The sequence below is a fragment of the Phaethon aethereus genome (genome assembly GCF_964289735.1).
Source record: "Phaethon aethereus genome assembly, chromosome: 1".
Classification (NCBI taxonomy): Eukaryota; Metazoa; Chordata; class Aves; order Phaethontiformes; family Phaethontidae; genus Phaethon; species Phaethon aethereus.
The window spans coordinates 118,594,666-118,619,605 of NC_138575.1; the positions used below are offsets into that span (position 1 = coordinate 118,594,666).

General features: G+C 46.8%; 1 protein-coding gene across 1 annotated transcript in view; it reads left to right on the top strand.

Moving 5' to 3' along the window:
* Positions 1–20,028, top strand: part of CLIC6 (chloride intracellular channel 6) — a gene marked incomplete at its 3' end in the record, with an annotated part of 32,545 nt that extends 12,517 nt beyond the window's left edge. Inside the window, exons 2-6 of the mRNA XM_082015570.1 lie at positions 14,390–14,499; positions 14,939–15,064; positions 16,196–16,302; positions 17,290–17,471; positions 19,867–20,028. Of these exons, the coding sequence (XP_081871696.1) occupies positions 14,390–14,499; positions 14,939–15,064; positions 16,196–16,302; positions 17,290–17,471; positions 19,867–20,028 (687 nt within the window). The remainder of the gene's footprint in view (positions 1–14,389; positions 14,500–14,938; positions 15,065–16,195; positions 16,303–17,289; positions 17,472–19,866) is intronic.
* Between the last annotated feature and the right edge of the window lie 4,912 nt (positions 20,029–24,940).

A 24,940-nucleotide genomic window follows, 5' to 3' on the forward strand; every position in this document is an offset into this window, starting at 1 on the left:
CGTGCCGGCCCCCTCCCTCCCCCGCTGCCCGGCTGCGGGCGCTGCGGCAGGGGCAGCGCCGCGCCCCGGAGGGCCATCCCGGAGCGGCGGGAGCGCGAGACAAAGGTCTCCCCTCAGAGCCGAAGAAGCCCCAGGGAAACCTCTTTCCGACGCCCCCCCCCCCCCCCAAATGCTGGCGTTGCCACAGGGGCATCCGGTTTCCCTCTCCCCCCTCCCCGCGGCGCAGCGTGGGAGGCTCTGCCCGTGCAAGCAGCCTCCTCCAGGCAGCTCCGCTGGGGGCGGCGGGGCCGCTCAAACCAGTTACTTGCTTATTTGTTTTAGACTCTCTGATTATTTGTTTGTTACTGATTTAGGCACATCGTTGTTGCGCCCGCCAAGCGGCGGATTCCTGGCCGCTGATCGCTTTGTTCCCGCGTCCTTTCCGCGCTGTGGGTGGCAGGTAGCGAGACGCAAGCGGCCTCTGAGGGTCAGGAGTTGCCCTCCCGTCAGGAGAGGCAGCCACGGTTCCGCCCCGCAGCCAGGCTCAGCGCTGTCCCGGGCCACGCTGCGTACTGTAGCCACCAGGGTGGCTTCGTTCGCGGACCTGGCATAGGTAGCTGTAACATCTGCGAGAAAAGAAACCTGTAATTTGCATTTTTCCTTTGTAATTTCAGTTGATTTTAGGATTATTATTTTTTTTTTTTTAAGACCACCTGTTGACTGCCCTTAACTGCCCCGTAGAGAGCGGCAGCTGAAGTTGAAAATACCTGTAGCAATGTGAAGGACGTGGCCCAAGTGTGTGTAAAATCGCAGAATGGGTTTACTTTTCTCTTTTGTAAGAGTGCATGCACACATAAGTTTAATCTTTAATCTCCTTAATGTAAATAAGAGTGAATATTAGTAAAACCACAGCCTCTATAAATGTATTACCAGACATTGCACATTTTAATTTTCACCTGCACTCTCCTGTGTTTTGTTTGCTTTACAGAATTATCATTTAATGGTTCATTTATTTATAATCTCTGTCAGAACTGGAAGGGCAGGGTGCAGGCAGACCCACTGCTCAGTACAAGTACTGGGCAGACTGCGATTCTGAAATCAAAAGCAAATGGATATTTCACCTAAGTAACAGGAGTGAGTTTGGGCCTTTTGTTTCTTATTATTTATAAAGTAACTGGACAAAGGTAAAAAGTTTATTGCCACAGAGTTGCTTCTTAATGAAGGAAAATTTCTTCCTATGCATCAAAAGCATTTAATTACTTACTAAGTAATTAAGTTAATTCCAGCAATAATTACTTACCCAGCAGACCGTGAGTAAGTAAATAATGCAGCGAAAGTTAGAATAAAGGAGGCTTTCTCTGCTCTGAAATGGCTGCTGGCATGTAGGGGAGGGAGAGAACTGAAACCAGAGGAAATTACAGCTTCAGACTTCTTTTCCTTTCTGATATCTAGAGAGGATTAGAACTTCCAGATGTATATAACCCCTTTAAGCTGTGACCACCACTCACTACATAAAAACAGGGTTGAGGGAAATATCCCTTAAAGAAACTCCAACGCGCTGTTAATCCCTCAACATGAACTGAGGACCGAGAGCATTCGAAGAACCATTTCTGGCAAAGAGCCTTACTGAACATATGAATTATGAAATCTAATAAAACAAAATAATTATAGTAAGTTAATGCAAACACTGCATGAAAGAGCATATAGTATAACTTCAGAAACCTAACAGAATGAGAAAAACCTTAATAATGAAATGACGATGTTAGAAGATGTTATGAAACGCTAATTGGTGGCCAGTCTGGGAGACATAAACCTTGCCCAAGCTTCAGAAGTAACAGTGTGAGGTAGCAAGGGTTTCGTTAGTTCTGCTGGCGGCAGCTCAGCCTGAACTCACATTCAGAAGAAGAAGAGCCTTGCTCCAGGACAGAGCCCATCTTTTATCATCAGTAACAACAGCTAGGTAACTAATAATGACATGACCACTAAAGTACAGCTGCGTCATTAAAAACACAGTAGACAGGTTTATCTAAGTCCTGTTTGTAGGTAGACTCAGCCTTTAGCCTACCACTTATAATCCGTGGTCACACAAAAACCAGTTTAGTGGTGTTCTGTGGTCAATTGAAGCTGTGCAAGTGAAAAGCTAATTCCTTCTACTGCCTTGCACCTACACTCGTTTCCTTTCATTCTCTTTCCCTTGGCATCTCTTTTTGTCCTATCTTTGGCTAAAAGCCTTAATCTTTTATAAACAGACTTCCAAAAATCCTTTGGCATTCCCACATCCCTGCTAATGGTCTACATATAAGTTTTGTTTGTTTTTTAAGTTAAAAGCAGTCTTTTCATTCTGTATTTGTACAGTACTTAATTTATAGTGCCTAGATGCTGCCATAGAGGTCTACATTTCCCTGTCTCCATGAGGCAAAAAGGAAAGGTGGGCTAAGAAATCCCATCTGAGGATCCTGGCCACACCTTTTCCATAGGTCTGTATGTGCATCGGTTTGGCAGCTGCTCCATGCCCTGGAGCTCCACATCCTGACAGTACTTTAAGGCAGCACTCCTAAGATGTCGTCTTCGTAGCCTGTTTTTGTGGATGGCCATTAACATCTGGGGGGTATGAACAACTGCTGGTGGGTTTCAGCAGTTGATCTGGCTCTTTGTTAAGAGGATTGACTATGTGCACGCTGTGCCCCAGCAGCGGCCAGCCCCAAGCGCCCGGAGCAACCTCCTGATGTCTGGTCCAGGCTCTCAGTGACTTTGACCTGCCTGAAAGTTACCACTCCTTATCACCGACCTTTTGGTGACTCACAGTCTTCCAGGTATGCTCATCTTTGAATCAACATCCCACCCTTTGATTAGTATTGTTTTTACAGGGAGGAGAATTTCTCCCTATCCATTGCTGATGTTGTTCTTCTAGATGGCATTCTGGTACTATATATGCCTATACCCTGTTTTGATGATTATCCATTATCAGGCCAGCTGTGGTCCGAGATACCTCCTGAGCTCTCTTGGCCTCCATTAGGCCCGAGCTGCTTGGATACACTTACTGACTGTGAGAATGCTGCTGCTGCAGCCATCCAGGATTTCATGTGGCTCCTGTAGCTGCCTCAAGGCTTGTGTCCCATTGCAGCTCAGACTCCGTTGCCATTTGCTATTTCTCTGTGAAGCTAGTGTGCTGGGGAGGGTGTTTTTTTCAGTTGCCACGCCTGAGATTCTTGCATTGCTCCTTACCCTCTGTAAGTTGGGCAGTTGTACCTGGCCAGTGGATAAATACTGGCCCATATTGGCATGTGTCCATCCCTAGCTGTGAGCATGCATCAAACATAGTGTCAGCACTTAGATGTCCAGTGATTTGCTCAAGCCACTTCAAATAAAATGTCATTTTGTGCTAACTGCTCTCCTGTTCGTCTGCAGAAGAGGTGCCAGGGATAACCTTTAGCACCATTTACTGTTTGCTGCCTGGCTAATCTTAACACATGGACTCTCTTAATTGCCAACAGCATCCTACCCTGTCGGTGTCTAAGTGGAGCTTGCTGTCAGAGATACCATATCCATCAAACAAGGAATTATTCAGCTACTTTAGAATGCAAGCTCTGTTTGGGGTAGCTGCTGCTGTTTACTGAGCAGTACCTTTCCCTTCCATCATCGCCCCAGAGTTTGCTACATACATTATTTTCACTTGGACACATTCAGTGACATGGAATACAAAAGCATGGCACTTGCAATCGTCTTGTCCTTGGAGTGATGTCCATGCTGTGGGCAAAGAAACAACGGGCTGCAAGGGACCTCCCAGCAGAGAAGAGGTTCAAGTCCCTGCTGAAAGGGATCAAATCTCATCTAGAGACAAAATGTTTTGTGGTTTTTTTTCTTTTGTGTCGTCACATATGCACATACATATTGATACATCTGTTAATCCTACTGGAAACCTGGTTCAAAACCTCGTTGCTGTGGTGGTTAGGGGCCCTTCTAATTGTCAGCTAGAAACATTCATAGCCAGTTCATACCCGTTTGTTTTTGTTTCATCATCACCCCCAACTATCAAGGAAAAAATAGTCGCACTGAGTAATCATATCTTCCCTTGGTCTCTGCTTTGCAAGTCCAAACAAGAACAGATTTTCCAGTCCTCTGTTGTAAAATAGGTTCTTCATTTTCATCATCATCTTAGTAGCGCTTGACTGAGTTTGATTTAATCTTTCACAAAGGCGGAGGACCAGATTTTTGCATGGACCTCTTCAGGACCACGTTACAGTGTCTTGTGCTGTGGCTTGCTGCTGCCCTGCCTCCATGGAAGTGCCGGGTTTGATGTAACTTAAGGCAACATCACCTTTTCCCTACAGCTCCATCAGCCACTTTGGTCATACGTGCTGGGGATAACACACTCTGGTCTCTTTTGTTTCCCCAGAAGTTATCTCTAGCTGATAAGCAGTCTCCAAGGGTGGGATTCAGCTCACTTAATTTAAATTAGATGCCTAAAATCTACTAGGGCTGTACTCGGAGAAAACATCACTGCCAGAGAGCATGTCATCCAAGACAAGATGATGAATCCTCAAGGAGTGTCTCTTTCTCTTTATCTGTCTCTACTGACCAGAGACCTGTTTTTTCTGGCTGCCTCTATGTGAGGTGGCTTCCAGCTTCAGTGTGTAACATAACAGTTTGTATCCATTTTCATTGCTTTTCCATTATCCCAGCACTCAAGGTTACCAGTTTGTGGGGTATTTGGTGTGTTCCAAAAAGCACTGGTGGTGCTGCCACTGTTCCTGCCTCCTGGGTTGCAGGCTCCATCTGCAGGTCTGGTTGTTATCATTAGGTCGTTCTCCAGCATCTCTCTGATTGAGACTCGCCCTTATATTTTGCTGAAATGCCAAGACAGGACCTCCAAGGCTCCCTCCTGGACCAGTGCGTGTTTTCATTTTTGCGAGGTGGAGGAAGAGAACAGGAAAGTTGGCATACCCAGTGATTTGAACCACTGCCAGCTACCCTGGTGCTCTAGAAGACGTGTGCTTTTTGGTTAATCACATTCTGTTCTGTGCAGTGGGACTCTGTGCGCCTGCCTCTCCCTGTAGCACATGGTATCCGTTGACCTGGATGGAGAGAGCTTCATGTTTCTGTAACAAAACCAGGTTCTTCCCTCGGGGTAGGTCACGGTCAAGCCAAGTGTACATAAATTGATTTGTTGGTTCCTCCTCCAGATTTTCTTCCTGCAGTTCTGCCTGCACCTTTCTTCACGTTTTGTGCAGCTCGCTGATCTGGGAACCTACTCTTTTTATCACATCTTCTTACCAAAGTGCCTCAATTTGCAGGCTGGATCATTGAGATGTAAAGTCAATTGATGCTTTGATGCTTTACTTTGTCACTTCCCCTCCCCTACTGAGTGCACAAGAGTTGTAATGAAAGGCTGCTTTATTCTGACAACAAAATTAAATCCGTTTGAGCCGATGTAACTAGCTCCATTTCAGGTTGTCATTCAAGAGGATATTCTGCAGATACAAAACTTAATGGACCCATCCTTCTACTTGCAGTTGGTGAGCCAACTTGCTTGTTTAAAAGTTACAGGCATGCCTAAATGCATTGACTGATGGTGACTTGAAGGAGAAGTAGGAGAAAGGGGAGAAAGTGGAAGACACCCAGAGGCTACAGGGTCCATTTGTTAGCCAGCTGTCCAGATTACTGATTTTGCATGCCCTATAAGATCTACTGCAGTGCGTTGGCATGGTTTAGTTTGGATGGGTGGTCATGGGGATCCTTTCAGTCTCTCATTGAATGATCGCACTACTGAGACCATATCTTGAACCACCTAAACACATGCTTGAGGAGGTGTGTATAGAGTAAGAACTTGCATTCAATGCAGCTAAAGGATGTAGCTGTGATAGCCTTTGCAGCCCTAACTTGGTCCTTCTTATGTAGGGGGTAGTGGGTAGAGAAGGGTTTCTCCCTTGAGAAAACCTTGAGAGGTGGGCAGAGATTCTTGCTCAGGTGGAAAAGGGCCACCTACAGGGGTGGAGTTGACCATGGACTTTCTTCTGATGGAAAACTCAGCTATTAAACTACTAGAAGCTGTTTGCATTGGAAGGAGAGTGCTTAGAGTTTGTCCCCAGTTGCATTTAAGTCAGCAGGGCCAGCCTTCCAGCTTCATCAGGAAAAAGGGTCCTTACAAGTGACGTCATAGGAGAGGATGGTGGATGTCAAACCACCCCTTTATTCTTTAGAGAAAACGTTTTAGTATACTTGCTCCCTCCTTCCCTAGCATGCTTTTTTGTCTTAGCACCTTGAAAAGAGAAAGAAGCTATTTTCAGCAGTATGCTTGTAGTTATGTTTACTGTTGCCTCCTTAACCTGAAAGCTTAATTAAGATTTAGGACAAAAAGTGTGTTATTGAACTTGCATGTTCGGAGTTGTAATCCTTTAAGTATGCTTGGTGTTCTCTGAACCCTGTAGTACCGTTCAAGATAAAAGATAGCTGTTATTAATATTTTTAAAGATAAGATACATTTTTTTAAAAAACAAAAATCTTTATGGCAAACTTTCAATATCAAGGAGCTTATTTTGCTCTTAAAAAAGAGAAAGGGAAGGAGAAATTAATTTTTTTACCTGAAGGAGTGTCTAATTGCTGTTTAACACAGCTTTCTCATTGAATTTCACTGTTGCAGATGTCACACACAGCAAGAATCTACCCTGGCAAGTCCGAAAAGACAATTTATGTGCAGGAATCTAAACTACAAGCCACATTTTAAATATGAATATTTCTGCTATTTGGCTGAGAAATTAAACAGTAGCTGGAAACATTTGCTTTAAGTGTCGGATATTAGCAGATAGGCAGAGCTACATGACTGTTTAAAAGTATTGGAATGATAAGTGGCAAAATTTTTACTTTGTCCATTAAAATGTATCTTAAATTACCGATGCTTTATCTTAAAACTTAGCCTGAAAGTACAATTTCAGCATCTCCAGTACACTCAAGAGTGCCATTAGCAAAAAGCAAGGCATCTTGCTGCAGAGGTGGCTCCAAGGCGGAACCTCTCGTGATGAGATGTGCTGACATCTGAGGCTGCCACTGCTCATCACTCCCAGAGCAGAAGTCAAGATTTCCACCTCAAGCCCAGTAGGTGGCATCAAAAGAGTTCTCTAAAATTCAGCGTTCGGGTGTTCATGCCCCAGCCCTAGGGCACAGAATGAACACGGTGCTTAGATAGAGAAAATTCCGGGTAATCTGTCTCATCCTTGCAAAAAACTTAGGTTTGAACGTGATCTGACACAAATGACATGCCTGTGGTGCTTCTGTGCCCAGCACAGAATATCATATGTTGTTAAGTGCATTATAGTTGCCTTCAGTGAACCAAAATGACTTGTAACTATATTTTTGTTGCATTCATAACAGAAGTAATATTGCCAATTTTGGGTTTTTTTTCAGTGTTGCAATACTATAGGAATCTTCATGAATACTGTAGCAGGCATCGAGAATGTAAAACACACTTTGTATCCTCAAGGAGCAGATGCTTTTTTTTTTTCTTTAAATTAAAACAATATCTCTGTCACAGAACATGGTTATGTCTAGAAAATACCCATTTTCTAGTGTAGCTGCAGTCAAACCCATGTGCTTCTCAGAACCTGTTGCCAAGGCTGAAGGTCTTTGCGCTAGTGGGAGTACGGGAGTGCAGTCATACCGCTTCCTTCTGTCTTTCTGCCCGTGATCTAAAAAACACGGTCTTAAAAAAAAATGTCTCGGGCTCTTCATGGTGAACCAGAGGGCGGTGGGATTCCCTCTCAGGGGTGAGGAGGAGAGGGGAGGCACTGGGAGCTGCCCTCCCCTTTCCCCTGGGCTATTGTGCAGCCAGTTCCAATGGCTGCCCGCAGGGGTGCAGCGGGGCACGGAGCGGAGCTGCCGCCCGGGCCTTCCCTGCACCGCCGCTGCGTGTGCGGAGCCGGTGGTCGCTGCTCACCGCGGCTGCTGCCGCCGGGCTGGCGTTGTAAGGCTTAGTTCAGGGCAGGAGTTGGTGCTAGGAACGCAGTGGGCTCAGCTAATCCGTGCCGGGGCAGGACAGAAGAGTCTGAAGAAGGAATTAAAGCAAAACAGCTGTTGGTCTTGAAGGTCGCACACAGCCTTAAAGTTTGCGTCCTGCAGGCGGCCCAAACTTGCGAGCTCCTTGTAGTTTTTCAGGCAGCGGTTTTGAGCCGGGTGCTGTGGCTCCTGTTCTTTGACAGGAGCTCAAATGCGTTGTGAAAAAGGAGTGGGAAGTTGTTCATCTTGTATGGGAAGGAAGAGCACACAAAACCTGCCTGATAGCTGAGGATCGAATAAGGAAACCTGGAGGCAAGTCCCAGTTCGGCCTCAGACAGCTAGCTCAGCAGAACAGGCAGGGGCAGATCCACGATGCTGGTCCCAGCTGGCCAGTTCGTTGTCTGCCAGTAGGCAGTGGTTCTGCTCCACTTGCTGGATAAACCTGCCTCTTAGCCAGCATAAATATGGGAGAGGAGGTAACTTAGCTCCCTCGTGTTGAAGAGAGAAAATGGAATGGGACTTCAGCTTTTGGGGAAAAAAAAGTTATGCTCCTTGTTCTTTTCATTGTAGCTTCAAAGGGATTATATAATTATATGAAAACAAATAAAAAAGTCTTCTCTGCTTCTTCTGAACTGTTTCTTCTGTGCGTAACCTTCAAAAGGAAACAAAAAGTCCAGGAAAAACAAATTCCATTCATCACAATTTTGAAGGCACAGAACATTTGAGGTCAATAGAAGAACCTTCAAAAATCTGGTTCCCAAGATGTTTGCACAGAAACGGTTACAAAACAAATTCTTAAAACAGTTCCAGGGACAGAGCAACTCCAGCTCAGGGAGAGCCCAGACTAGCGGCTTACGAATGACACACAGTGTGTGACTTCTGGGCAAAGTCACCGTAATTATCCTCTTGCTATGGATGAGGATGTGGAGGCAAGTGACCTCTTCAAGGCCACTCAGAAAAGCAAAGCTGCTGAGGTGGCAGCAGCAACTCCAGAAACTGAATATAGCTCTTTTGGGACCATCTATTAGAGGGTGTCTTGTGCACAAGGTCTTGCTGCCTAGTGAAATTAGCCTAAGGCTTGATGGTGCTCCTACCTGTGAGCTTAAGCAGTAGTAGAAAGAAGGGTGTGGAGAGCTTTTCCCTTTCCCAGCATCTTTGAGTGAGACCCAGAACAACAACAACAACAAAGACCGAAGAGAGAGTGGAACAGTGAAAAATGAATGTAGGCTAATAATTCCATTAAGTAATGGCACATGATTATGGAGAGCTGTAATAAGTCGATACTGTCACAATATTTGATCGCTGCCTAGGGCTCTGAAGGCTCTGAATGAAAGCTTCTATGCATGGCCTGAAATTTTTCTCCTCTGCAGCAATGGCTGTCATAATTGTTTAATTAATGAACTCATTAGATCCCAGTACTACTAGAAAAAGCATATCGACCTCCTGACCGATCACAATCAAAATGTAAATACTGGTTATTCAAGACACTGGTTAGCCATCTGTTTAAGCAGCAGAAGAGCATAAAAACCAGCTTCGCATTTTGGGGATTTGGCCCACTTCGCTCACAAGATCTGGATGTTAAAGGGGTGTCACAACAAATTGCAGGTGGAGGCCAGCTTGCAGCATTACCTACAATTAAAGCAGCATTTGCCTGGTTATTAAGTTTATGACCAGTCTGGGAACACAATCCTCCACTGAACCCACAGCAAGACTCCAGCTGACTTCACTGGAGTTCAGCTTTAACCCTGCATCATCACTAAGCGCAACAGCGAGGAAGTGTAATTAAATTCTGCGCGTGTACCAAGAGCAGCTCAAAGTTACACGTCCCTGAGTGGTGCTGTGGAGAAAAACCCGGGGACTTTTGCTCCCAGGCTGCAACGCCCCTAGCTGCGCTATCTTCTGTGGGTGTTAACATGAGGACTGGAGGGTCTTTTCTGGTTCTCACACTGCTCCATCGTGTCCCTGCAAGGTAAGACATTGACACACAGTCTCACTTCTGTAAAAAGGCCACCCTTGCTGTCTTGAAAGGTACATTATCGTACGGCGATGGCACACTTCGGCTATTGTCGTGTTGCTTGATACACAGCTATCAAAGCCATTTCAGTGTCCCAGCTCACGATTTTTGAGCGGCTGGTGTCATCATGGCAGACCCTCTGTTTGGAAACTTGAACAAAAGCCTTTGGCATGTGTCACTGAAGTTTTTATGTCCAGTAGGAATTGTAGCTCCCCAGATTAGATGAGCTGAGTTAGGAGAACAGACTCATCTCCTGTGAGCCAGAATGCAAGTTGGCGTATTTGAAGGCATTTCAGCTAGCTGTAGTCACCCTGGCTTCCACAGTAGGCCAAAATACTCATGTTCTGGGCTTTCAGCAAAAGGTTATAGGAGACTGTAGCGTCTTTGAGCTGCCAGGTCAAACCGTGTCAAGTTCTGAAGCAGGTTTGGTGTTCAAGGTCTTGCAGTCACTTCAGACTGCTAGTCACTGTTACAGTAGGGAAAGGTTTAATAACTGCTTGTGCTGTTGTGTGGGCTACTGTAATTTGCTTCTGGCTCTGCAGAACTGAAGGAAACCTAGAGGTATCCACCACCAGCCCTGCTGTGGCAAGTCTAGAGGTTCGTCCTCCCTTCACCTCTCACCCAGAGTTCAAGCCCGTGGGGATTAAATAGCTTTCAACTTCCTAAAGCTCAGTGTGGTTCACCAGCTTCCCAATTGTCCTACCTGAAAGGCTGCTGCCTCCTTTACTGTAGGATCGCAGCAGCCAAGGCATCTGACTAAGTCCCAAAGATCTGCCTGTCATTCTCAGTCTGGGCACAGCAACCCCAGAGGACATGGCCCTGTCTTAGATGTCAGGATGCACTACGCAGCCTGGGTAGCATGGGCCTTGAGAACACGTTTAGATGAATAAAGCGCAGCAACGATTTCACAAGGAAATTGCTCAGATTTCCTTCTCAGCCTGTGAGAAGGACCATGGCCACATCAGAAATGGGGAAACATCCTAGTCCCTGTGAATTTATTTTCTGCTGTAAAAGCAACGTGCTTTCCGTAACCACCGAAGACAGCAAAGCTGGGCAAACACTGCAGCACTTCACTAGAGGCCATGGTTTAACACCACCAGGACTAGCCCACAGAAGCAGTCAAAAGTATCAAGCAGACAATAGTCTCAGTGGTTGGAGTTGGCAGAGAATTGCTGTAATCAGTGATGCTTGATCCCCTGTTTTATTAAATTCCTCAGTGTTCAAATGATTTTTTTTTTATTATTTTCTTTGGTGATAGGTTGCTAGCAGGCTGAGAGGCATGAAGGCAAAAGGCTGAGAGATTGTCTGTTTTATCCATTGCGAAACAGAAAAACATTAGTGCTGTAGTGAATTTTCCTCCCAAGTAGGTATGGACATTAAGAAGTTTGCACTTAGAAATAAGACAGGAGAGCGGCTTCTGTAACATCTCCAGGACTGCCAGCCCCTCACCTTCCTGGCTGCCTATTTGTCAGTCCAGTTAATGACAAATTGGGACTCAGTGCCTGCTTCGTGTCTGTGTGTCTCATGGTAACACGTCTGTCCTGACCTGGATCTCTGACTCTACCTATGGACATTTCCCCAGAAGAGCAGGCTGGGGCCTCTGCCTCTGGCTCCCTGACATTTGCTGTCACCCAGGTGATGGGGGACAAAAGAAAGCAACAACCGCGTTTCCTTAGCTCCAAGAGTAAAAGTTAGGCCAAAATGTCAGTATTTAATGGGCGGAAGAAGATAGTAATTGATCAGGAAAAGTTCACCCTGCTGTCACTCTTGATCTCATAGCTCTTCTTGACTGCAGGGCTATCTGCAAAGTTCTCTGAACGGTACATGAACCTTGCTGAGATAACTGAATTTTTCCTATCAAAGGCTGAATGAAAATATAAAATCAGTTGTAGAAACTGTTTTTTCTGGACACTTGTTCTTTCTTTCCCTAGACTATAGCAATCTGTTACTGTAAGATTATTTCTTCACTGACTTAGGTTGATGGTTTAAATTCCTCTGTAATAAATTGCTTAAGACACCAAAGCACAGATTGGTCCCAGGTTGGGCTGCTGTCCCCTCTGTGTCCCGTTCAAGGGGTTTCCCTGACCTAAGAGGCAGGCTGAGGCAAAATGGTGGTGTCATGTAATTAGCTTTATTTTAAGCACATGTTAGCAGCATTTGTAGTCTTGTACTTATGAAATACACAATAGTTTTCCATCTTCTTCTTGCTGTGAATTGTACAGCGCTGGAGAGCAGTGCTCTGAGTAGGAGGAAAAATACAAAGGAAGCTTTTGACCCGCTTTCATTTTTGCCACCTACGAAACAAGACGTTTCTAACACAGCGGTCCGGCTGTTTTAGCATTTCTAAAAGTTTTCATCCCCTGGCAGCGTTTAAGGCAAGAGGCTATTCTGGTTTTTGTTACCAAGAAGCCAGTGGTTGTCAGAGTACAGAAAGCAGCAGAGAGTTATCAGAGGAGAATCCTTTGGGTTGCCAGGGAGAATAAGACGGTTCATCAAGCCGCAGGAGCGTCTTTCCTCATGCGTCGCTCGAGCTCCGTGGCAGAAACGTACCTGCTCCAGACCAGGTGCTCCTTTCCAGAGATAGAGCTCTTTGTGAAGGTGAGCATTTTAAAGCAATCCAACAGCAATGTTTGGAGAACTTTTGGAGAACTTTTTACTATATTTGAGATTCATTTGACGGTGTTGAGGGAGGTGAAAGAGCAAGCGGAACTGGTTTTACTAATGTGCGTTGTTTGGTTGTAAGGTCTGCAAACCTTAATGAACTAACCTGTTAACTAAGTAAATGATACACATGCTTTTTTACTTCCGTGCCCTTACCTTTCATCTTAAGTTTTAAAACTGTGCTTTAGGAGAATCATATGAAGGGCTTAAAAATTAGACTCTGATCTCTGTCACATGAAGCCTAACTGAACCAACAGCAGCTACGCAAGACTTCGCCTCCTTTTAACGAAGGCTCTTAGCAAAATGCAATACAAAGCACATGAGAGCAACACTTCTGTGGCCACACGTATGGTGAGTTGCATCTCTTATGCTTTGCACTGGCACCTCATGACTCATTTAGCCAAAAAGAGAAGACCATCATTACAGGGGCAGAGAGAGAGCGGTTACGTGACTTGGATACGGCCACGCTTCAGTCTTAGAAGTGGGAGCCTTGGGTCTGTAAGGAGGAGGGTTTAGCCAGGGGATGTGGCACTTGTGCTTCATTAGTCCTCAGTTCAGCAAAGCTCAGAGACGGGTGTGATCAGCTGGAGGAAGGCTACTGCCTAATTTCCCTCCTCTGGGGCCCCCATAGTTGTCTAGTTTGAAACTATTAATTATTTAGTTTATTCTCTTTATTCCCTTAAGTGCTTTAGACGTTACATCTCAATTTATGCTGGTAAATCTTTCTTTGCTTGTTTCCTGTGATCATAAAACTGATTTAAACTTATTTTAATCTCACGGTGACTTAGGTAGATTTATGTTCATACAGACAAATGAGGTGCTGTCGTGGTTTAACCCCAGAGGGCAACTAAGCACCACGCAGCCGCTCACTCACTCCCCGCACCAGTGGGATGGGGGAAGAGAATTGGAAGGGTAAAATTGAGAAAACTTGTGGGTTGAGCTAAGAACAGTTTAATAACTGAAATAAAACAACAACAACAAAAATAATAACAACAATAATGACAATGATGATGACGATAAAAAGGAAAATAACAAAGAGAGAGAAATAAAACCCAAGACAGACAAGTGATGCAAATGAAAACAGTTGCCCATCCTTAACCAACGGATGCCCAGCCAGCCCCCCAGCAGTGGCCCTCTGGCCAACCTTCTCCCTAGTTCTATTGCCGAGCATGACGCCGTACGGTATGGGACATCCCTGGGGCCAGCTGGGGTCAGCTGTCCCGGCTGTGCCCCCTCCCAGCCTCCCTGCACCCCCAGCCTGCTCGCTGCTGGGGTGGGGCGAGGGGCAGGAAAGGCCTCGACGCTGTGTGAGCGCTGCTCAGCAGGAACGAACACAGCCCTGGGTTACCAGCACTGCTCCCAGCACAGCTCCAAACCACGGCCCCGTACCGGCTTCTGTGAAGAAAATTAACTCTGCCCCAGCCCAAACCAGCTGGGAGATAGGGGACTATTTCCTGTGGAAGGACTGCTGCGATTTCAAGTTTGTTTTCTAACTTATGGCAATATTCATTATGCATTTTAATGAAAAGCTACGTCTCCAAGATGACAGGATTCTTCATCATATCTGTGTGCATGTTTGGAGAAGCATATAAAGAAACTTTGCATGAAAATATGTATTAGTAGAGATGAGTAACATGCTATACGTACTTGTAGCAGATCTGGGTTTTCTGCTTTCCTACTGCATCTGCTATCAAAATTTGCTATCATCACAGATGTACGTATACCTTTTTTTTTTTTTAATTATAGGCTGGCAGTGATGGGGAAAGTATTGGAAATTGCCCATTCTCTCAGCGTCTCTTTATGATTCTGTGGCTAAAAGGTGTCATATTTAACGTCACAACCGTGGATTTGAAAAGGTGAGATGGTAACCAAAGTTCTCATTTTCAGAACAACTTTTCCAAAATGGTGACTTTAAACTCTTCTCATAGATTTGAAACGCACACCGTACCTTGGCATTACGCTAACCAACTGGGTGCCTGATTCCTCTTTAGGGTTCACTAGTATAAAGTGGACTAAGTCCTTTGAAGCAGTTGAGATTTTAATCTGTTTTGCAGTAGGTCTCTGTAACGTACGACAGAAGTTTTGGGGTTTTTCTTAAGCATTTCAGAGCACATTCACGTACGAGCTAGCGCGATTCTCACACCACTGGTGCACAGCAGCTGGCTAAGTTTTATTTTGTAAGAAAGGCGTAGAGCAGCCTGCTATTTTAAAGGTGAAACAGTCTGTTACAATTAAGCGTAGAAATTGGAAATGCGGTTCCTGCTGCCACTCACCCCATCTCTTTCCTCCCACTAGAAAGCCTGCTGACCTGCAGAATCTCGCCCCGGGGACAAACCCCCCCTTCATGACGTTTGACGGCGAAGTGAAAACCGACGTCAATAAGATCGAGGAGTTCTTGGAAGAAAAGCTGGCGCCGCCCCGGTACCGTATTCCCGGCCGCTTCTCCCGCTTGTAGTCCCTCACGGCCCTCGTCGGGAGTCAGTGACCAAAGCCCCTGGGTTTTGGCAGGTCCGGCCCTGGATGGGCTGGAAGTGGGAGGCGTGTGGGAGGCTCGGTGGGGCTGGTCCGGCCGCTGCAGTTTGCTGGGAGGGGTAACCTCAGCTGGGGCGAAAGGGCGCTGGAGCCTGGTCCCGGGACGCCGGCCGTGCCCCTCCCGCCGCCCTCGCCTTTGCCCCGGGTTTGCTGTGCCGCTGCAGTCGGTCCCAAGGCACGAAATCCACCCCGCTGCAGCAGAAGCCTGCGTTGTCTGCAGAGACCTGACCTCTTTTCCCGTGCTCGCATGGGTTTGGGGTTTCCCTCTTCACACCGTACCCAGGACTGGGCTCGCTGGGAGCGGGCAGTCGGAAGAAACGGGCAGCGGAAGCCTCCCATGGCAGGCGTGCTGGGCCCAACCTTAGCACACAGCCGGGCCTGGGTTTCAGAGCCGTCCTTCCCCACCCTTGCAGCTCTTCCCACCTCTCCCCAAACCCTGCTGTCCCACCAGCAGCAGCATGGTGTCCCCCACCCAGCGCCTTCTCTCCCCCAGGACAGCAGCCGCCCTCTGCAGCGCTCCCCGCTCCCTTCTCGAGCGGCCGAACCTGACTTAAACCAGGCAAGCGGCGGCTGCCCTCCGCTTTTCCCTTCCAATCTGCCCCCGGCAACAGCAGCTGCTGAACCGGCCACTCCGAGCTTGCACAGGCGAGGAGGCTGGGAGGAGCAGCAGCTCCTGCGAGTAGGGACTTTCCCTCCGCTCCTCCTCATGGCTGGAGCCACGCTCCACGCAGCCTCACCTCCGGCGGAGGAGGCCTGGGAGAGGCACTGGGCTGTTTGGGTGGCATTTGCAGTGATAAAAAGTTGTTTCCCATCTCCCTTAGGAAAAGGAGGTGAGCCACGTGGTTTAACTGTGGTTTAAATTTGCACTTGCTAAGTGATTTTTAGTTTAGGATGATTCCCTTTGAGATTCCTGTGGGGCCATATACTGTGATGCTGCGGAGTAAATAATGTATATTAAGTAGTGGAGGTGAAAATAAAGGCTATCCCTATAACTTCTTTTTGTTTCTTTTAACTCCTCAGATATCCCAAACTTGCGCCGAACCACCCTGAGTCTAACTCTGCAGGAAACGATGTGTTTGCAAAATTCTCTGCGTTCATAAAGAACCCAAGAAAAGATGCTAATGAAAGTACGTGCTGCAGTCCTTACATCAGTCCTGCTAGTTAGTGGAAGAAATCGGAGCTAATCAATTCTAGCACACTGTGCTGGAGATATCCCATTTACAGCTCAGGTTAAACAGTGCTTTTCCAGAGCGTAAAGGCTGTGGAAATCTGTGCCTGTTCACTCTCTTATTTGAGGATTCCCAAAGTTAGTTTACGCAGATACCTCTTGGGAGCATGGGAGCACCAACTCCAGCTCCTCCTCATTTCTTCATCTCTCAAGCCCGTGCACCTTCCCCACAGCCCTGCTAAAAGCAGAACGTTTGACCTGAGACCTTACCTTTCCACTCCATTTCTGTAAACAACGAGGACTCCAGCCCCATGGCACATCTCTCTAGAGCAGGACCCTCACTACCACCACGCATTAACTCATCCTGTCCTCCAGCTCCCAGCCCTGTTCCTCTTGCTGTCCCCTTCTCCCCTCTCCCCAGTGGCACTCGGGCACCCCCAGCCTGCGAAACCCCCAGACAACCCTTGCCAGCCCCCGCTGCCCTGACCCCCCTCCTGTGCGCCCAGTCGAAAGCACAGGGCTCGGGGGCCGGTTTCCCGTATGCCTCAAAGCGACATCCCGGTGCCCCGCTGTCGCTGCCCCCAGCCTTGCTATCCAGCCTGTGGGCAGGCACTTGCCCCGTGGCTCCCAAGGCAAGAGCCAATATGAAGGCAGAGGCACTCTGCCAGGCCACTCCGCAAAAGCACACCCCACAGAGGTGTTTGAGGAGCCATTTCTGGTAAGACAGCCCCGGCCTGGTTTTTCTCAGAACACCCTTTAGCTACTTAGAGCTCTTATCCCAGCATTAAGTTTTAAGCTTAGGATAAAGGAATTGCAGGAGTTGGCATGGCCGGGTGTCTGCGAGCTGGCTTGGTGCCAGGAGACAGGATGCAGGAGTTGCCTTTCTGCTTGGTGTCAGAGAGACCTTGGTACAGGCTTGAATGACCTTTTTATTGTCTTAACCTAGATTTGGAAAAATCTTTGCTTAAAGCCCTGAGGAAGCTGGACAACTATTTAAATAGCCCCTTGCCTGATGAAATTGATGCTTACAGCACTGAGGAGATCACTGTTTCCAGCCGGAAATTCCTGGATGGAGATGAGCTCACCTTAGCGGATTGCAACCTCCTACCAAAGCTCCATATAATCAAGGTTTGCATTTGCTTTTTAGCTTCCTGAAGGGAAGGGCAACACAGAAGCTCAAGTCCTTTCCTAAAAGGCAGAGGAATCCTTCGTCTCTTCTGAGGCCACACAGTAGCTGTGTGGAGGCACTGAATGCTGATGTACAGGGCCATTTCATCACAGCACAGCTAGGCAGGTCCTCAGCTTGATGACTCTGGAGCTAGAATATCTGGTTTCCTATCTGGGCTGTGACTGCACTCGCTAAGCCTCTCACAGGTATGAGATGAGTGCTATATTCGGTGCTGTAGAGAAGTGTGTTCATTTGCGTTTCATATGCAAAGTGCCATGGACCAGTAAGGCTAAATTATTCTGTCCATGCCAATTCAAGTAGCCAGCAAAAGCTGAAATTCGAACCTGTCTCCCACCTTTAATCCAAAACTTGTGCTTTGCTGAGTATCACCACCAGTACCAGTAACGCTGGCAGGGGAGCCACCACCCACTGCCTTCCAGCCAAGGCTCCCAGCCCCTTCTTGCAAGGCTTGTGGGGCACTGTCGTGGTTTAGCCCCAGCCAGCAACTACGCACCACGCAGCCGCTCGCTCACTCCCCCACGGTGGCATGGGGGAGAGAATTGGAAGAGTAAAAGTGAGGAAACTCATGGTTTGAGATAAAGACAGTTTAATGGGTAAAGCAAAAGCCGCACATGCAAGCAAAGCAAAACAAGGAATTTGTTCACCACTCCCCATGGGCAGGCAGGTGTTCAGCCATCTCCAGGGAAGCAGGGCTCCGTCACGCGTAATGGTTTCTTGGGAAGACAGATGCCATAATTCCGAACATCCCTCCACCCCTTCCTTCTTCTTCGTCCCAGCTTTATATACTGAGCATGACGTTATATGGTATGGAATATCTCTTTGGCCAGCCTGGGTCAGCTGTCCCAGCTGTGTCCCCTCCCAGCTTCCTGTGCACCCCCAGCCTGCTCGCTGCAGGCCAGCATGAGAAGCTGGACTGTCCTTGACTACTTAGAAACAACTCAAAACATCAGCACCTTATCAACATTTTCTCATCCCAAATCCAAAACATAGCCTCATGCTAGTTTCTATGAAGAAAATTAACTCTACCCTGGCTGAAACCAGGACATTATCCACCCCTTATTCCATACCATTTACGTTATGCTCAGGTACCACACTATCCAATATAACCTCATTAACCACCCCCCCACCTTTCCCATCCTTTAATATAATACACAGATTATCATCCCCTTAGTCCATAGACTTCCCTCCAAAATGTCCGTGAAATATCTGCTGAGTTCATTTAGTCCATGACTTTGGGCTCCATTCCTTATGGTGGTCACTCAGGACAGGTGAGGTGGGGTGTTGCATGGAGTTACTGGGCACCAAAGCCAGCTCAGGTCAGGTCACTGCTGCACTGGCACTGCTTCTTGTAAGGCTTGTCCTCCATTCGTTCAGGTGGTTCCTGCTATAGTAGTTCCTATAACATGCAACTCAAATCATGGGTTACAACAGTTTAAAGGTACTTCCATTACAATCTCCACCCCTGGGCCCTTTGTACTGGACCACAGGGTTTAACATTGCAATGAACTCCGCCCCTTCCCCCTGCTCCAGCTTGGACTTATCCACAGACTGCAGTCCCTTCCATGAGCCACAGCCTCTCCAGGGGTATATCTGCTGCGGCATAGACTTATCCACAGTTGCAGTCACTTCGAGGTGCACCTGCTCCAAAATGGCCATCTCCACAGGCCACACTACCTCCAGAGATAAATCTGCTCCAACGTGGCCTTACCCATAGTTCCAGTCCCTCCAGGAATATACCTGCACTGTTGAGGGCTTCTCCATGGCCACACACTTTGAGGTGCTCCAAGCATGACCTCATGCACAACCAATAATGCTTCAAGGTGCACCTGCTGCAACATAGACTTATCCACAGCCACAGACGCTTCGAGATGTACCTTCTCCAGCGTGGACTTATCCTTGTGCCACAATCCCATCAGAGGTATACCTGCTGTGGCACAGACATAACCATGGCCACAGATGCTTCGAGATATACCTGCTTCTGTCATGGGCTTATGCACAGCCACAGACGCTTCGGGGTGTCCTGCTCCCACATGGACTCACCCACAGGTCACAGTCCCTTCGACTCGAGTTCACAGTGGAGTTCCAGCCTATTCAGTACAGCAGCACAGGAGAAAACCCAGCAATACCCCGGCCATCTGCCAGCCCAGGTGCAAGGCCATTGCTGTTATCAGAATCTTCCCAGGCACAGCAGAGTCAGACGATCAGCAGTACAGCAGCAGCGAAAGCGAAAAGCAGCCACTAACGAGCACTGGACTCTAATATATGCATAAAGAGTAGATTTAGTTTCTATGCAGATCATTTGTGTAATAATATTTTTTTTTCTTTTATTAACAGGTTGTTGCAAAAAAATATAGAAATTTTGATTTTCCACCTGAAATGACAGGGATTTCAAGATACTTGAACAATGCGTATGCAAGAGATGAATTTACAAACACTTGTCCTGCCGATCAAGAAATCGAGTATGCGTATTTGGATGTTGCAAAGAGAATGAAGTAAACAGAAGTTGTCTCCGTTCTTTATTACTTCTGAGATTTAGATGGGCAGCAGCCAAGATGGAAAAAAAAAGCCAGCATACACTCTGCAGTGTAATTTTAAGTTCTGCTACTGGCCAATCCTTCTTTTATAATGATTGTATAGCATTATTTGCTCATTCTTAAATTATATATGTATATGTTTGCGTGTCTGTACAGATGCATGCACACGTGAATGTCTGCTGTGCATTGCAAGGTAAAGGCACCGGTCACTGTTAAAGCATTTGTTGAAGTTGGGGAAGCAGTGTAGGTCACACGATTATAGCAATATTACAGACTAGTGACTTATGCTAAATTGCTGCATTTTGAGAAGAAATAGCCCTGTTTCTAACACACATTTAACCTGTCGTTATTGCTGCCTCTGATCTCTGTTTCACAGTTGTTGCCAAACTTGACAGTTACTGGGAGGGTTTCTGGTCGCTCCTCTGCAAGCCTCAGAGGGCTGCAAGCCAGCAGCTGGTGCCCTCGCAGCACCCTGGTTAACCCAGGAGAGGGGCCAGTCTGTAGGTGGGACCACACCTGACTTCCCAGAAGCTCTCTCCTCTGTGCTAGAGACCTGCAGGGCAGGTCAATGAACAACAACTCCTTTTCACGTTGCTTTGAGTCTTCTTTGGTATCAAAAACAAAGAAATAAATAAAAAATCCTGCCTTCTCCTCTCTCAGGGCTGCATAACCCATCGAACTTCCCTCCTGGTGCTCCCAAAGAGAGGAACACAGACTGTCACTGGCCTATGGACTATCTGACAATAATATTTGACAAAGGAGGAGGGAGAGGCTTGGTCATCACTGTAGACAGAAGAAATGGGTCAACATCTGTCCCCAGCTAGTGATCTTTGTCTGTCATCCTTTCGTGACTCTCATTTGGTTTTGGAAAGCAAAGAGGAGGAGAGGGTCTAAGAAAGAAATAGTCCTTTTATACTTCCTTTTCCTGGTTGAGCTCCAGCATATTGGCTTTCCCAGGGCAGCTGTTAGGACTTCATTGCTGAGAGCTTTACAGACAGGTATCTGTCAGGAACAACGTCGACCTGCCTCAGGCAGGGGATGGATTGGGTGAACCCCTCCAACCTTGCACGAGTCTGTGTTCAAGGCAGCCAGTCCTGGTGAGAAACAGCCTCTGGGCTGGCATTAGGGAACGCGCTATTAGAGACCTACGGACTATGAAAAGTGACGTCCACAGCTGCTTTCTGCTGAGCAGGCCCTCAGCAAGCACATAGGAGTGGAGGGTGCAATGCTGTAGTCAGAGGGTCACCTGGAAGTTTCCTCGGATGGATTTTTCCTGTATGCACAAAATAGGTGTGAAAATGGCTAAAAAATAGCCTTCATAGCACCCATATCCACAAAAAGACTGTTACAGACTAGCCGTTCGTCCTTGTCCACGTCAAACGTACGCTTGCTTTCTAACAAAGCATTACTTAACGGCAATACTCGGTGTCAGATATATTGTGTCTGCAGTGTCTTCGTCTTACACACTACACAGTTATGATGCAAATGTGCTATCATCACAATTGTTTGTAAGCAGTTTTAAATTTGCAGTTTTAGTTTGCCTTTAGAGAAAACAGACACAACACCTTTCCCCTCCCACCCTCAATTGTGAACTCGCATACTGGGGCTGATAGCTGAGCAGTCACTCATCACACATTACTAACTGTTACTTTGTATTTTCAAATACATACATATATACAAAATATATTAAAAATGAAATCTGTATACTCCTTTCATATGCCTTACAAATTTACTTAGAAAATATACAAATTCGTAAGTAATTTGAACAGCGTTCTGTCTTTATTTCCTCGGTAATTGCCTGGTAAGATGCATTCCAACGGTAGCTTGGGTTTTAAGAAGTAAGAGGCAAATTTTAACCCAGCTTCGATTTGGAGGAATCATGTATGTCGCAGACCTGCAGTGAGATCTTGGGAGCAACACATGCTGGCTGTTGCTGCTGAATAAAAACCCAAAAGGCCAATGTGAAATCCCTGACCACCGAGCCACCCAGCACGAACTGTCCCGCATCCACGCTGGTTTGGGGCTGGCCACATTTTTAACTGCTTGGTCTTGGGAGATCCACTCAGGATGATCCAAAGCAGCTGGGGACTGTCCACGCTGCTCGGCAGCTCCAGTGGCAGTCGAAATGCATGAGCCTGCTCCTGGCCCTCTCGTAAGTCTCGCTATATACACAGTCATGGCTGTTTATCATCAATAAATAACAGAGACCCTGGGCTATTCTCTGGCCCTGGCAGCATGCAGTAACGTGTGGTTCACATCTATACGGCTCTTTTATACCTCCCGGAAACAGGGTGGCCACGCTGCTTGCGGAGAACAGTGCCTACCTCCGAATCACGCCTGGGATGCTGGCAAGAGCAATGCCCTTCGGCACAAGTCAGACTGTTTGCAACACAAGTCTTGAGGTTGGTGAAGGTGAACGAAAACGGGCATGTGAAAGCACTAGAAGAAACAGAAAAACAAGGGTTAAAAGAAGGGCTAATTGCTACCTGGGCTGTAGAAGTAAACTCATTCAAAAGACCGAATTGCCAGAAGGCAAAGAACAAACTGAAGCTTCAGGCCAAGGTAAAGAGGTGAGGAGGAAGAGGAGGGGAGCCATAAAACATCCTGATAAACAACAGAACAATGGGAAGCAGGAATTTTGCCTTTGACTTAAAGATCCTGACAGATCCCTAGAGGGTATAAAAGGCACATCCAGAAAAGTTTGTTGTCACCAGTGAAGAACCCGAAAGCTGTGCCGACAGCTGGCGGCACTGGCCAGCCACCTCACACACAGACCACCTGGGCAGGTGTCTGGGTGCGGGTGACCCATGGGACACCAAAAGTGAGTAAAATATGTCCCCTTCAGAATAAATATCACCATTCTCTTCCATAAGCTCCCACACTGGCATCCTTCCCCTTGACCCATGGTAACAACCGCCCTGTGGCCTGGCCCTGCCTGCTTCCCAACCCAAACACAGCACCCATGTCCGCATCCAGAGCTGGCTGCAACTCAGGAGCTGGCATGCTGGGGCTCAGCGGCAGCCCATCACCGCTCGTCCTTATTGACGGAAAAGGGCAAGAGCCATATCTGCCTGCAACACCACGTGGGTATGTGTTATGCCCATGCTTATGGTTTACAGACACCATGAAACTTCTTTTTGCCTCCAGAGCATTCATTCAACCTCCCTCGCCCTGCCCTCTTTTTCTAAGGCTTCATCAGAATCACATGCCCGCACTGCCAATACTGTCAGGGGAAGGGACAAAAGCTTCAGACACTCAGCAAATAGAGGTGGGTTTTTTCCTTAAAATCTGACGTTGCTTGGAAGACCCCACCTGGAGTCCTGCGTTCAGCTGTGGAGCCCTCAGCACAGGAAGGACATGGACCTGTTGGAGCGGGTCCAGAGGAGGCCACAGAAATGATCAGAGGGCTGGAGCACCTCTCCTGTGAGGACAGGCTGGGAGAGTTGGAGTTGTTCAGCCTGGAGAAGAGAAGGCTCCAGGGAGACCTTACTGCAGCCTGCCAGTACTGAAAGGGGGCTTACAAGAAAGGTGGGGACAGACTTTCTAGCAGGGCCTGTAGTGATAGGACAAGGGGTGATGTTTTTAAACTAAAAGAGGGCAGATTTCAACTACATATAAGGAAGAAATCCTTCACCATAGGGTGGTGAAACCCTGGCACAGGTTGCCCAGAGAGGTGGTAGATGCCCCATCCCTGGAAACATTCCAGGTCAGGTTGGATGGGGCTCTGAGCAACCTGATCTAATTGGAGATGTCCCCCCTCATTGCAGGGGGTTGGACTAGATGACCTTTAAAGGTCCCTTCCAACCCAAACTGTTCTAATTCTATGAGATTGATTAAATGCTTGTGGCCACTGATAGTTTTGAAACCTAATGTTTCGTATTTTCCTCACTCCTCTTGCTCATGCAAAAGAAGTTCATAGCTCCAGCCATCCATGATGGATTGTTGTGTGCACATGATGCTACCTGAACCAGCATGTTATGTTTGATGTTTGCATATTTCTGGCAACACAGGGACAAGATGTGGGTAGAGAAGTCACAGAAATGACCCAGCATATCAGAGAACTGCAGTCACTTCATTTGTCCTGGGATAGGGTGAGCTAAAATGTCAGCGTAATTCCACAGTAAATGAATCTGCATCTGCTAAACATTTTGAGTATATACTAAATGAATCTGTACCTTCTACACATTTTGAGTGTCTGAGTCTGGCCCTTCTTAAAACACATTATTTTAAGAAAATACCTTTGTCCACATTTGAGTTATTCTATTTTTAAAAGACTACTGAAAATAAAAAAAAAATTTACTGGAGAACAAACTAGATGAGATAAATGGAGGGAGAAAGCAAGTTGTGGTGTTAACAATATCACCAGCTGTGTGAGTGGCCTTGACATGCAGTAAGATGTATATCTAGACACAGTTTTGCAGTGCTTGTTCCCATACCAGGGCAGAAATCACGTTCCATTACTTAAAGGCATGTTTGTGGAGACAGAGCTACTGATTTCCTAATGCTTATTAGCACAAGTAGTCTTTTGTGTGGTGTTGCTTGTACAAAAAATGTTTTTATTGTATTACCATCTTAAATAGAGTTTTTTACATTTCCCTTTTAAAACCCTATTATACACCCAGCAAATATGGTCAGATAGTTGCTTTATTAATTGCTCTTCAACCACTTGTGTAGAATACTCCTCAAGGTTTGAAAGTTCCTTTCTCAGCATCAGTATCCTAGTCTTCAGCATGACCCATCAACTTGAAGGTTAAACACTACCTGTGCTCAACGCAGTATTTCCAAAAGCAAGCTGAAATAAAATCAAATGCAGGGTAGCTAACTGTAATATATTTCCCCCAATGCATTCTTTTTTTAAAATAGCTTCAAAGCAG